Source organism: Artemia franciscana, chromosome 15, assembly GCF_032884065.1.
Source record: "Artemia franciscana chromosome 15, ASM3288406v1, whole genome shotgun sequence".
Lineage (NCBI taxonomy): Eukaryota > Metazoa > Arthropoda > Branchiopoda > Anostraca > Artemiidae > Artemia > Artemia franciscana.
In genome coordinates this window covers 26,645,753-26,661,335 of record NC_088877.1, presented here as the reverse complement: position 1 = coordinate 26,661,335, position 15,583 = coordinate 26,645,753, and the positions used below count along the sequence as shown (strand labels likewise).

Here is a 15,583-nt window from a genome sequence, read left to right as displayed (position 1 = left end):
GTTCGTTTTAAGTTTAATCTCGCTCCTTACTTTCATTTAAAAAACTTGTTTTTTTTATTTAATAAGTAAGTAAATACTTCACAAATGGTCTGTTTTTGCCATCTTAGCTGTTGCTAATCAGGGTTGCCTGGTTATCTTCCTTACTGCCATTATCAACTCCATGCACCATCAAGCCACATGTGGCCAACATAGCCGCGCATGGTTTTTCCCTCACCTTAATATGTTTCCCAATCATTCTATTCCCTACAGGATTGGTCAAAAAATATTTCTTACGGATTCAACAGTATGTCTATTTGAATTTCGGTTTAAAAAAGTTAAAAGCATACAATCATTGAAAATCGACATTATCTTAGCTTTGCTTATAAAATAAAACTGAAAATTTTGATTTTTTCTTACAAAATTCATTTTGTAATGGACTTTGGACTTTTTTTCTGTGGCTAGAATCCATGCGCTAAACCTTTTCGGTTTTTGAATCCGCACGGTTTTTCGCATCATTTAATCCCTAAATCATAAATTCAAAAGCATTTCGGAGTGAACAAATTTTTTCTTACTAGGTTGTGTGCAAATGTGAAAATGGCGTCCAAATAAATAGTTGATTCAAATATGTATGTGTTCAATTAAACCAAATATCAAATTTGCTACGACAGGAGACTTGTTACATTTATCAAATAATGACAAAATAAAGATTTCGAGTGTTTCGAACATAGAGATGTCACATTCTTGATAAATTAAGGAGGAGGTTGTGAACAAACAAGACCTGGTTTTTGTGGCACTTGATTAACCAAGTGACATATAGAAATCGCAAATTCTGTCGGTCTGTCGGTCCTGGTTTTGCTACTTTAGGCACTTCCAGGTAAGGTAGAACGATGAAATTTGGCAGGTGTATCAGGGACCGGACCAGATTAAACTAGAAATAGTCGTTTTCCCGATTTGACCATCTGGGGGGAGTGGGGGCCCATTAATTCGGAAAAAAAATAGAAAAAAGAAGTATTTTTAACTTACGAACGGTTGATCAGATCTTAATGAAATTTGATGTTTGGAAGGATATTGTGTCTCAGAGCTTTTATTTTAGATCCCGACCGAATCTGATGACATTAGGGGGTGGGAGTTGGGAGGGGGAAACCTGAAATCTTGGGAAACACTTAAAGTGGAGGGATCGGGATGAAACTTGGTGGGAAAAACAAGTACAAGTCCTAGATACATGATTGACAAAACCGGAATGGATCCGCTCTCTTTGGGGTAGTTGGAGGGAGGTGGGGTTAATTCTGAAAAATTAGAAAAAATGAGGTATTTTTAACTTACGAACGGGTGATCGGATCTCAATAAAATTTGATATTTAGAAGGATATCGTGTCTCAAAGGTATTATTTTATATCCCGACGGGATCTGGTGACATTGGGGGGAGTTTGGGGTGGGGGAACCTAAAATGATGGAAAACGCTTAGATTGGAGGGATCGAGATGAAACTTGGTGGGAAAAATAAGCAGAAGTCTTAGATACTTGATTTAGATAATTGGAACGGATCTGCTCTATTGAGGGGGGGGGGGGGTAATTCTGAAAAATTAGAAAAAATGACGTATTTTTAATTTACGAAGGAGTGATCGTATCTTCATGAAACTTAATATTTAGAAGGACCTCATAACTCAGATCTCTTATTTTAAATCTCAACCGGATCCAGCGTCATGGGGGGTTAGTTGGGGGGACCGGAAATCTTAGAAAATACTTAAAGCGGAGATATCAGGATGAAACTGGATGGGAAGAATAAAAACATGTCTAAGATACGGGACTGACATAACCGGACCGGATCTTCTCTCTGTGGTGGAGTTGGGGGGGGGGGGGTAATTTGGAAAAATGAAGTATTTGTAACTTACGAAAGGGTGACCAGATTTTAATGAAATTTGATATTTAGAAGGATCTTGTGCTTTAAAGCTCTAATTTTAAATTCCGACCTGATCCTGTGACATTGTGGGGAGTTGGAGGGGAAAACCAGAATTCTTGGAAAACGTGAAAATTGGGACATTTTTATCTTACGAATAGGTGATTGGATCTCAATGAAATTTGATATTTAGAAGGAATTCATGTCTCAGAGCTCTTATTTCAAATCCCGACCAGATCTTTTGACATTAGGGGGAGTTGGAGGGGAAATCTTGGAAAACACTTGGAGTGGAGGAATCGGGATGAAGCTTGGTGGATAGAATAAGCAAATGTCCTTGATACGTGATTGACGTAACCGTACTAGATTCGCTCTCTTTGGGGGAGTTGGGGGAGGGATTCAGTGATTTGGCGAGTTTGGTGCTTCTGGGCGTGCTAGGACGATGAAAATTGGTAGGCGTGTCAGGGAGCTGCATAAATTTACTTGATAAAGTCATTTTCCCAGATTCGATCTTCTGGGGGGCTAAAGGGAGAGGAAAAAATAGAAAAAATTAGGTATTTATACCTTATACTCTTACGAGTGGGTGATTGGATCTTAATGAATTTTGATATTTAGAAGGACATCGTGACTCAGAGCTCCTATTTTAAATCCTGACCGGCATTAAGCCTCTGATTTTCCTTTTAAATCAATATATCGATTCTTAGAATTTAGTTAGAGGTTATACCATATGAGCTCTTGGCTCTTCTTGCCTCGTCACAAGTGCCATATGATCTCTTAGCTCTTGTTTCTTTAGAGTCTACGCTAAAAACTAAAATAGTTTGCAGCCTATGAATTAGCAAGCCCCTAATGGAGCTTGAGACTAGTGCTTTGCTAAGTAAAGCAACTAAGGACTATCAATGTATTAGTGAATAGCTTAAGATGAGACTCAACAACAAAAGAGAGAATAATGAGGACTTTTTTCCCAAGACAGTGAACCAACAAAACCTATTTGAATATTTCGGCCCTATATCTAAGGGTCGTCTTCAGCAAAGAAAAAATAACAAACAATAAAACACTTACAATAAAAGTTCTCAGTTAAAAATCCATTTTTTTTATTTTAAAATAGCCTTGGCATCATTACTTCTTAACGAAAAGTTCAGCCAAGACTGTCTGATAAAAGGTAACATTTTACATATTCTCTCTTTTGTTGTTGTATTATGGAAAGGCAGTGTGGTCTTCGTCATTATTTAAGATGAGACTACACAGTGCACATTTTGATTTGCAGAAGTGATCGTACATTTAGTCAGAAAGACTTACCAATTTGTCCAATGTTTCCAATTTTGAAGCGCTTTAGACATTTGATTACTTAAAAAGGTATCCTCTGAATCTTGCCTCAGTGCTTGTTTGATATAGTGCCGACCACTCAAGTTGTTCATCCTTTGACGCATTGTACACCGGCGTTATATCATGCAAGCACCCTTGATTTATTACTTTTGACTGGATATAATAAAATTTGCTGTCGAATTGGTAATCGTTCGGCAAAACGCAGCGTTTTCCGACATCGAAACAAGACTAAGTCTTTTATAAGAATATACGAACTGTAGAAATGTCAGCTTAGTTTTTCTCAATACAAAAGGATAAATCAAAATTAATGAAGGTTCAATTTGCAAGAAAAAAAAATGTCAGAATATCGTTTTTTCAATTGTTTTCTTTTTATGCTCCAAAGTATTCCGGCGTCGCTTGAGCTGATAGTGTTTCAAAAAGCCTAAAAAAGTGTCCTATTGGTAACCCTTTTTTCTAACAATTCTCTGGCTTGTCGCGGAAACTTGTGTCTTGGCTAGCAAAATGTTGTTGCCAACAATTTGTGGAAACATGGTTTCCATGTTTTAATTTTCATTAAAACATGAAAATTAAAAATGGACCCCCTGAATCTAAAAAAAAATCGGCATTGGATGCTGAAACTTTAAAATATGCATAAATTGCAATAGAAAACCGAAAAACACAAAAGTAGCACACGATTAATTTTGAACTAACATTTTTATCTCTAGTACTTGCAAAGCCATTTGGGTCATTAAAAGAACTAAATGAGCTTGTTAAATAAGCGCAGATAATAGTAATGTAAGATAATAGTAAGTAAGTGCATGATACTAGTAATAGAATGATCATTGATTTATCAAATAAAGAAAAGAACCTCATAAAATTTAGAAATGAAGCATAATAAAGTTATGTTAGATAGCTGGGTTTTTTGTATTTCATTCGAAGCCTGTAGTCCAACTGAAATTTATTCGTCTCTGGCTATTTAGATGACACACAGTCCAAGGAAAGACTATCAATAACCAGCCCACCAAGGGCTCAATCAAGACAACAATTAGTGAAAAGCAAACAAGACATGATTCAAGAGTGGCTGTGTAACCATCGTAATCAATCAGTATCCTCTGTTGTTAACCCCTCATTCAAAAGTGGGTGGCCTAGACACGCGACTAATCAAGAGAAAGCCAGTGATATGTGGGGAAATGCGCATATTCTGAATGCGAACCGCGACACAAAAGAATTTAATATAAATGATGTTAATAGTGTTAACACTTTCCATGCAAATAATACAAGTTTTAGATTTTTGAAGAATGACAAAAGAATTGGAGACTTAGATACTTTTTCGGAAATTTTGAGCAGAAGATTCAATCACTCCAGAAAGTCATCTTCTTCATCTTCTGATAGCTCGATTTCCGAATCCCTAGACGGGGAAAATGTTTTCGACATGGAAACTGTGGAAGAAAATAAAGGGGTGGTAAAAATTCGAATTGGACCTCAAGAAAAGACACCGGAAGTCACTTTCCCCAAATCGTTATCAAGTCCCACTGAATGTATATATCTTGGAAATGGTCTTCCGTTCTTGGCTTCCTCGCCTAATAGCTCTGGGCTCCACAACAACTTTTCTCCTCTAACGGACCGTTCGGAGAAAATAATTGGTTCTCCAAGATTTGACAAGAAACACCCCTCTCCAGATTACCTTAACTTTAGTACGAAAAGTAATCTTGTGAATGAGCATTTGGAGATTAATACTTTAGGAGGAAATAAACCCGAAACTTCGGACCATAAACCTAAAAGGTATAATTCAGTTATTAGTATTTCAGAACCAAATTCGTCGTTGAGCGCATGTCCGTCTCATGATGTAAATAGACTAGATGTCCCTCAGCTCATTAATCCAAAGAGAAGTGAAAATTATCCTGTATGTGAAAATGTTGAAGATGTGAATCGTGAAAGCGAAAGTAAACGGTCAAATATTTCACAGTTTTATTCTGATGTTCGTAAACAAAGATGCTCTCGGAAAACTAATTTTGATATGGCTAAAAGTAAAAGGTGTGGAAGAGCTCAAAGGATATATAGTGACCTTAGTGATGAATGGGATACACCCTATGATAAAAGCAGTGTCTCTGATAAATGCAAGATAAATTCAATAATCGGTCCTAAGTTTTTGTCCAATATAGCAAAGTATAGTGAAGATAAAAAAAGAGGTTGTGATTATCAGCCACCTAAATATAAAAATGGCTTGTGTAACAGTAGTTACGATGATTCGTCCGAAAGTTATTCAGAAAAGGACGCTTCTATTTCTGAATGGGACGATGTTTTAACTATGAAAAAAAGCATAGATCAGACTGCAGCGACTAACAAAAATATTCTGATTGAGCCATCTCGTCTTTTGATTCCCAGGCCCAAAATTATATGTTCACAAGTGTCAGTTGCCAGAGAAAGAAACGTCTATAATCTAAAGTCAAATGCTTCAAATAGACGCGGATGTGATGTGAAAACTAAGCTAAAGGTTCCTGATTTGGAGGAATTGAACACAGCACGAGATGAAGAAAAGTGGAAATTGACTCAGTTGTGGGATTCATGTCTTCATGGGAAGAATAGTGAGATGAATTGCGAAAATGGTTAGCAATTTTGCATAATTAAGCTCATGCAATTGATTCCTGTCTTTGTAAATAAATTAGTTAGTAATACTTTTTTTTTGTAACTAGGCAAGGTAGTGATCATATTTGATTAATTTCAATCCTTTATATGGAAAATTTTCCCTCTAGTTTGATGGAACACAAAGAAATAAAAATATCGATATCATCGGAATTATAGACTATATTTGAAGTCTGTTTCGAACTTATCTAGCAGAAAAGAAATATCTAATTGTTCTGCATTTCTTATAGTTTTCCAACTGTAAGATTGTTAGGTTTGGGATAGGTAAGAAAGAATTAGTGCTCCTGTTAAAAATTGTTGATTGGTGATACTAATTGTTAACTTGTATAATACTTGTAGCCACGAATGTAATATTTTTCGGTGGGTTTGGAGGAGGGGTTGGGGGTGTACTTGTGATACAAGTGCAAAACTGGCGAGAAAAAAAATGGCCAAAAACGAAAAGACTACGTGAGTGAAACACCAGCGCTTTCTCCATTTGTGTTTATATTAATTCTGTTATTTTTTTGTACTTATCGGTATGAAAGGAAATAAAATGAAAGAATAAAAGATTCCTGATTTACTAAACCTGAGAGTGAATATGATAATTAGGCAACAGTACTAGGGACACTACTGAAGTTTCCACGCGGGGTGAACTAGGAATACTTCCTTCTTCTTTCTTTTTTTTTGGGGGGGGGGGTCTGTTGATGAAAGAATTTGATATTTATTTTTGGTCAAAGATATCTGTAGAATTTGCTACTGAAGTCAAAATATGAAGCTGTAAAAACCTATTGCTTGTCAACCACCCCCCCCCCCCCACAAACGCAACACTGAAGAAAATATAATAAAAAGCTCCAAATGAACATGCAGTGCCGGACAAAGCCGTGTTTTCGTATGATCTTGATTAACTGACGCCTCCTTTAGGCAATGAGATAGAAGAGTGTATGTACGTGTTTGTCTTGCCGCTCTGACAAATGATGACACAATGGGATAAAGCTCCCCTTGAGAAAGTGAGGGGGTTAATAATCACATTGTGGTGCTTGTCGGCTATTAGAAACTCATCCAAGAAGTGAAGTTAGGTTTATCTTAATGAAATATAACAAAACATGATACAATAATACTTTAGAAACAAAATTAAGGAAACCTAACCTCCCAGCCCAATGTAACCTAACCCCCTAATGTGCAAGTATATTGCCCAAATTATACAAGTCCAATGTGTTGTATCATCCGTCACTTGTTTTTGTTGCTATGAAACTGGTTTTCCGAGATGTAACCTCAACGTAATTCTTCAATGTATTTCCAATAACCGACAAGTACCCACAATGTATTTTGCACAATACAGTCATTAATGTCATTTCATAGCCAACCTTGCTTTTAAAAATAGCAGTTGGTTATTGGTGATCCTACTAGTCTTACTCTGGACCGTAAAAGTGGCGCCAAAAGAGTTTGAGGGCCTCAAGATAAGGTGTGAATTCGGTAACCTGACATATATAAAGAGATGAGATTGAGGCAAACAGCCTACATCAGGCTGAATGAAACGATACTCAGGGTGATTGTGTAAAGCTTAAAGAAAAAGTTAACATATAAAGGTTTTTGGCCTTTAAACTTTATTTCAAAAACCCCTAGATATGAGGATTTCCTTTCCAATGAGCTCTAGAAAGCTCTCTATGATGTTGTAGTGTGGTAAATAAGAAAAACAAGAGCTAAGAGCTCATATGGCACTTGTGACGAGGCAAGAAGAGCCAAGAGCTCATATGGTATGAGCTCTAATAAAATTCTAAGAATCAATAGATTGATTTAAAAGGAAAATCAGAGGCTTAATGCCAATCGGGATTTAAAATAAGAGCTCTGAGTCACAATGTCCTTCTAAATATCAAAATTCATCAAGATCCGACCACCCACTCGTAAGTTATAAATACCTAATTTTTTCTAATTTTTCCTCTCTCTTTAGCCCGCCAGATGGTTGAATTTGAATCTGGGAAAATGACTTTATCAAGTCAATTTGTGCAGCTCCCTGACACGTCTACCAATTTTCATCGTCCTAGCACGTCCAGAAGCACCAAACTCGCCAAATCACTGAGCCCCTTTCCCCAACTCCCCCAAAGAGAGCGGATCCAGTACGGTTACGTCAATCACGTAACTAGGACATTTGCTTATTCTATCCACCAAGCTTCATCCCGATTCCTCCACTCTAAGCGTTTTCCAAGATTTCCCCCTCCAACTCCCCCCAATGTCAACAGATCTGGTCGGCATTTGAAATAAGAGCTCTGAGACATGAATTTCTTCTAAATATCAAATTTCATTAAGATCCGGTCGCCCGTTCTTAAGTTAAAAATACCTCAATTTTTCTAATTTTTCCAAATTAACACCCCCAGCTCCTCCAAAGAGAACGGATCCGTTCTAAAGATGTCAATCACGTATCTAGAACTTGTGGTTATTTTTCACATCAAGTTTCATCCCGATCCCTCCAATCTAAGCGTTTTCCATGATTTTAGGTTTCCCCGCCCCAACCCCCCCCCCCCAATGTCACCAGATCCGGTCGGGATTTAAAATAAGAGCTTTGAGATACGATATCCTTCTAAATATCAAATTTTATTGAGATCCGATCACCCGTTCGTAAGTTAAAAAAACCTCATTTTTTCTAATTTTTCTGAATTACCCCCCCCCCCCTCCCCCAACTACTCCAAAGAGGGCGGATCCGTTCCGGTTATGTCAATCATGTATCTAGGACTTATGCTTATTTTTCCTACCAAGATTCATCTCAATCCCTCCACTTTAAGTGTTTTCCAAGATTTTAGGTTTCCCCCTCCCAACTCCCCCCCCAATGTCACCAGATCCGTTCGGGATTGAAAATAACAGCTCTGAGACACGATATTCTTCCAAACTTCAAATTTCGTTAACATCTGATCAACCGTTCGTAAGTTAAAAATACTTCATTTTTTCTATTTTTTTTTCCGAATTAACCGCCCCTCCACTCCTCCCAAGATGGTCAAATCGGGAAACAACTATATATAATTTAATCTGGTCCTGTCCCTGATACTCCTGCTAAATTCCATCGTCTTAGCTTACCTGGAAGTGCCTAAAGTAGCAAAACCGGGACCGACAGAATTTGCGATACCTTGCTTAATACTAAGTGCCATAAAATAACTTCAAACAGAAGTAATTTTTCTTTTAGGCCAAGCGGCTTTAATTTTCCTGTATAGAGTTTTTGGCAATAGGCTAACAATTCCAATATTGTACTTTTTGTTTAGACCCAACATGTTTTTAAGGGGTTTTAGGCTATTTTTTGGAATTCCAATAAATTAGTTTTCAAAATAACATTTGGTGCTTGTCGGTTATTGGAAACACACCCAAGAAATAAAATTAGGTTAATCCTTATGAAATATAACAAAACATCGTAATAAAACAATACTTTAGAAACAAAATTATGGAAACCTAACCCCCACCACCCCTTAATGTGCGAATATATATTCCAAATTGTACAAGCCCAATGCTTTCTGCGTATGTCCAATGAATTGTATCATCTGTCACTTTTTTTCGTTGCTATGAAACCGGTTTCTCGGGATGTAACCTAAGTTTAATTCTTTAACGTGTTTCCTATAACCAACAAGTACCTAACCTTCTATTATTGAGATTTATGGCGATAATAGTTACCATTCCTTAATCATTTGCAGACGGTAATTTTTCTCTCTACTACTACTAGGCCTACTACTAACTACTGACCGCAGCACCAAGCCACCTGAGGCCAACACAACTACGCGCGCTCCTTCTCCATCCTAATCTATTCGAAGCCTCCCTTTTTACACCTTCCAAGGAAGTCCCAATTCCTCTTAAATCTTTCTATACGGTATCCGACCTGCTTTCTGTTTGGGGTTGGTCGAAGAGGGTAATTTTCAACAATCTGTCATCCTTCATCCGCAGAACATGACCTAGCCATCTCAGCCTTTCTCTCTCATCATAGCACAAGAAAGTGAAATTGAACCACACTTTCCGCACAGCTTACTGTTTGAAATACGGTCAGTCAGTCGGATACCCTAAACAATCCGTATGCAATTTCTCATGAAAACATCTAGCAAATCTTCCTTCGTTTTTCGGAGCGCCCATGCTTCAGAAGTATATTTGACCACTGTCATCAATATAGCTTCCAGTATTCTAATATTGGTTCGCAGTCTTATTTTCCTTTTCTTTCAAACGTTTTTCAACTTTGAAAAACACCCCGAGCCTTGGCTTTCTACTTTTAACATCTTCACTGATCTCATCATCTTTACTAATAATACTGCCAAGGTAAGTGAAGCTGTCCGCTTAATCAATCTTTTCGTTACCCAGTGTCAGCTTTCAATCTCCACTTATTTCTAGCCTTAGCGACTTAGTCTTCTTAACATTAATTTTCAAACCTGTGCTACCCTAAACTCGCAAAACCTCTAAAAGTGCATTTATTTTACTCACACTTTCATCTAGGATGCTTAAATCACCAGCATAATCTAAGTCCAGGAAAATTCTCCTTTCCCATTTGATTCCATGTTTTCCCATTTCTTTGCCTGTGTTCCTTAAGACTATTTCCATCAAAATGATACATATAAATGGGGATAGAACACAACTCTGCTCAACTCGCTATTTTATACGAAGCCACCCACTAGATTCATTTCTTTACTGTTTTAAAAAGAAGAGTTGAGAGAAAGAGTCAAACTTTAGCGTAAAGAGCGGGGCGTTGATGAGGAAGCAGCCCCTTTCATATACGAAGTAATTTCTGTTCGTTTTAAGTTTTAATGTCGCTCCTTACTTTTAGTTTTTAAAAAATGTTTTTTTTTATTTAATCTTAACTGCAGCGGTGCTATTCTCGTACATAGCGCTGATCACTTTATTATATTTGTCTAGTATACTATACAAGGATACGACCTTCGTTAAAGATCTTCTATCACCTGAATTAGACGCTTGCTCATACTCTATAAAGCTGAGGACTAAAGGTGATGAATCAGGCACTCAATAATTAACCTAAGGGTGAAAATTTGGTCGGCACATCCTCTACCCTTCCTAAATCACACTATTATTCTCTTAAAACTCTGTCCACAACATCGCTAAGTCTAATAAGCATCATCATACTAAGTAATTTTCTACCTACAGAAACCAGGCTAGTGCCTATACAATTACCACATTCACTCTTGTCTCCTTTCTTACACAGGGGTTTAACTAGGGTTTTCCTAAAATTTCTACGTACTTCCCCCTTTTCAAAAATCATATTCACAGTCTTCAGTTATTTATTTTTGACCTCTTAGCCAATATATTTAATAAACTCATTTACCATACTATCAGCGCCCAAGATCCTTTTAGTAGTGTCACTAATTCATCCTCACAAAATAAATCTTTCTTTGCATCTAAGTTGTCACAAACTTTTTCGTTTCCTTCTATATCTTTTTGTGTAACTCTATCCCGATTTACCACATTCTCAAAATGTTCTGCCTATCTCTCTTTAACTTCTTCTTTGTCACTAATTGCGGCCCTGTCCCTATTTTTAATTGTGACCAGTCCAAATTGACTACTCCCTCTCAATGTATTAACGTGCCAGTACAATATTTTACTGTTACCCCGTATAGCTGCCGATTCCAGATTCTCGGCAATTTTATCCATGGCCTCCACTTCACACCTTCTTAGTTCATATTTTAATGTTGTGTCCACTTTCTTTAAATTCTTCTTATTGTCATATGATCGCTCTGATAGTTCTTGTATAAGCCTCTTCTTCTCACTATAAAACATTATGCCTTTTCAACTAATATTCCTAGCTGTGTTTCTTATTTTCTTCCCCAAGCCACCATCAGGAACTTCAAAAATTATTTTCCTAAAATTTACTCTGTCCATCTTCTACATTGTCAAATTTTAAACTATCGAGTTAGTATTTAACTGTTTTTGTGTTTTTTTTATGCGCTTTCTTTAATTTTTGGCTTCTATGGACCGTGGTTGGTTCTTTACTAGACTGCTGACTTAGCTGCAACCATTATGTAGCCCTGATGTAGATTTTTTTTTTTCATACTTTCTCCAGTTTAGATGGTTTGGACCGTGAATAATAGTTTTTAAATATTGAATCTATGTACAGAATTTGAAACTCAGAGCGTAAATCAACAATAGCGACTACTAGCAAGGCTAAAAGCGCTAAGTGTCTGGTATTTTGTATAAAATAATATTCGAAATAGTAGAAAGTGTTCTTCTAAAATAAGTAAGTACGCTAGAGGGCACGTATGTCAGTACAGCAAAGAAAAAAATATTTTAGGGTATGTAGTGAAATTGTAAAAACCATCAGGCTACTGGCGGGAAGTAAGGTCCTTAAGCCTTACTCAAACGATCGCTTATGTGGTGTCTTCAAGCTTGCAAAAAGTGCAAGGTATTTATAGCAATTCTGTTTTTTGAGTTGTCTGGCGCTCTAGAATATTATTAGCAATATCGCTACACTGTCCATTCGGATGCATATGTCAGCACCATCGTCCGTGGAATATTGTGTGATACAATTACAAGAAAAACGCCATATTAGGCCCTAATTTGGCTCTATCAAACAGTTTGTTTGTAAGTAAGGAGCACCCGGCTCAATAGTAACCGAAACTCTAAAAAACAGAATTTTTTATACAAATAGATACATCAAACGAATTGGATTTTCATGCTGATTTTAAATATATAAGTTTCATCAAGTTTAGTCCTACCTATCAAAAGTACGAGCATGAGAAAATTTGTCTCATTTTCGAAAAAAGGGGGAAATACTCCCTAAAAGTCATAGAATCTTAATGAAAATCTCACCATCAGATTCAGCATCAGCGTCAGCTTCCGATAAAATTTTTAGATAGCCATCTTGTTCATCGCAGTTGAAAGACCCGATATTTATGTCTCTTTGTATTACATACCCCCCCCCCCCACAGCCCCAGGGGAAAGGCCTTGAACTTATAAAATTTGCCCCTTGTTTTTGCACAGCATTTGTTATTGGGATGCATGCATACATTTTCTGGTGGGGAAGGACAAATTTTCTGCTGGGGGTTTCCACGGGGGAGTTTTCCATGGGGAGGGAAGTTTCCAGGTAGTGAACTTGGCAGGGGAAATTATACACTGCAGGAATTTGCCAGAATTCTTAAACAAAGTTCTTTTATATGTCTTGCTTTCTCTTTTCCTTCTCAATTTTACGCGTGGAGTGGTTGATTTTGAATTAAAATCAAGTTGATGTGGGCATCAAACCATGGCTAGTTCACAAGGAATTTAAAATTGACATAGGACTGTTAGATTGCCTGGAATGAAAGGTAAACGAGGCACGCCTACCTATGGTCTTAGACAGCTTGAACCAACAATTTAGAACTGACCCATGGCTATTAATTTGCGTAGAATAAAAGGGAAACAAGCGTCTAAAGTCAAATTAACCAGTAAGTAATTGTATGGGGTAAATTTTCACTGGGATTGCATTATCTAGAGGACGTATCCATAGTGAGGGGGTTTTCTCCGTGAAGGTGGGGTCGGATTTCCTGGCATTATTAAAAAATGATCAGAAATTAAATAAAAAAAACAAGTTTTTTTAACTGAAAGTAATGAGAGACATTAAAACTTAAAACTAAAAGAAATTATTCCGTATACGAAAGGACTCTCCCCTCCTTAACTTCTCGTTCTTTACGCTAAAGTCTGACTCTCTCACAGCTCTATTTTTTAAAATAATATAAAACTTAGAGTAAAGAGCGAGGCGTTAAGGAGGGGACAGCCCCTTTCATATGCTTAATAATTTCTGCTAATTTTAAGTTTTATTGTCGCTCCTTACTTTCAGTAGAAAAACTTGTTGTTTTATTTAATTTTTACTATAGTATCTCCTTTTTACAAAACAATCAACCTTAACAGCCTCTTATTTAACGTTTAATAATTGTTGCGGTTCTTCGTGTAATATCCTATAAAGATGCCAAAACCAACTGTAGCAATAGTTTCTTGCCCAGCATCATCACACTGAATCAAGAACGTCCCTCACTTACCGTTTAACCTATTAGTAAATACCAACATTGATAGAAAACATTGTCGGAACTAGGTTTATGAGATAAATAAAAATAGTCGTTCGTGTTTAATGTGGGTAGGAAGCTGTTGATCCCCCTAGAAAAGTAAGCAGGGTTCAAGATATTTTAAGTTTATTGACTGATGCGATCTGGGGTATTTTCAAAGGGACGGCTTGTATCTTGTTTTGCTGTTTTCTTTTATATTAATATTACTCGCGAGCTAGGGATTGTCTTCTTAGACTTCAAAGATTACATGTCTGGACATTTTAATGTAAAGAACAACATAGTTTTGGTCAATTGGTTATTGGTTACCTTTCGCACCATCAAATAGTTGCGATGGCTGGAATCCTCACAACTTGGTCTAATTAGCCTCTTTCCTGAGAAGAGGGAGACTTAAAGCCTCCATTTTCTTCTTCTGTTTTTTTTTTTTTTTTTCCTAAAACATCGTATTGAAGGAGATGTCGTAGAAACTCCACCAAGGACTAATTCGGAAGGAAATCATGATCTCTACAAACTTTTTGCGATATAAATCTGATTGAGGCAAGTAGCTGTCTACTTTTTGGCAAAAAGCAACGGACAATATGGTATCTCAGAAATATGCAAAGTTGGAAAATAATGGCTATACTATTTAAATTGGCATGTCTCAAAACTTACGTTCTGATATAATTGATATAAATCCTGATAGGGACTCTGAGTCCCTAGCTCACGAGGTTAGTAGTCCTTCGTTTTCTTGATTCTTTGGAATATCGGAGCATCGATGGTGTTGCCGTAGAGACTTAAGCAAAGGCTCATTCGAAAGAAAATCTCGGATTCTACAAATAATTTTGAGATAAGTTTGACCGTGGTAAAATATTCGGACCTTTTAATGGCAAAAATTAATTATTTCAGAAAAGCTGATATATATATATATATATATATATATATATATATATATATATATATATATATATATATATATATATATATATATATATATAATATATATATATATATATATATATATATATATATATATATATATATATATATATATATATATATATATATATATATATATATATATATATATATATATATATATATATATATATATATATATATATATATATATATATATATATATATATATATATATATATATATATATATATATATGTTCTTTTGTTTGGGTCTTCTAGAAGGGTAAAAGAAACAGAAACAAACCCCCCTAAAACAAAAAAAAAAATAAACCATCAAAGATTTTTTTTTTCGTTCTCATCTGCGGTTAAAAGGCATTTTTCTATCCGGACGAAATGTTTGCCTTATTTTTTTCTTTTTGTATTTATAGCACTCAATGACCCTATACCCATTCGTTTGCTAAAAAAAAATAATAAAAATAAATAAAGAATTTGGCTTTTAGACCCTAGATTCGGGATTTAGTGATGCGTCCGGTTTGAATGATAAATTATTTTATTTACTAGGTGTATTAGTAGCATAGAAGCCCCAGGGGTTGTGGCTACGAAATTAAAAACATAAATAAACAAGCAGCCCCAATATATGCAAACAAAAAAAAAAGATAAAAAAAAAACAAGTAAAAGGATGACATTTTACATTGCATACCAAAAAAAAAAAAGAAAAAAAAAAAGTGCGCATTACTTTATAATATTTCATGGCTGTCCGAAGTAACCAACCTACCCTTTTTATAGTCCCAAAGTACCTGCTACTTCGTATATATTCAGCCAATATAGTCTCCTTCCAAAGAGCTTAAACCTCAGCCCTTTTCAGATTTTTGCTTTTTGTGCTTAGCTTCGC

General features: G+C 36.1%; 1 protein-coding gene across 1 annotated transcript in view; it reads left to right on the top strand.

Annotated features, from left to right (window-relative positions):
- Window positions 1–3,777: 3,777 nt before the first annotated feature.
- Window positions 3,778–15,583, top strand: part of LOC136036261 (cGMP-dependent protein kinase, isozyme 2 forms cD5/T2-like) — a gene marked incomplete in the record, with an annotated part of 170,535 nt that continues 158,729 nt past the window's right edge. The window contains 1 exon segment of the mRNA XM_065718394.1: window positions 3,778–5,779. Within this exon segment, the coding sequence (XP_065574466.1) occupies window positions 4,240–5,779 (1,540 nt within the window).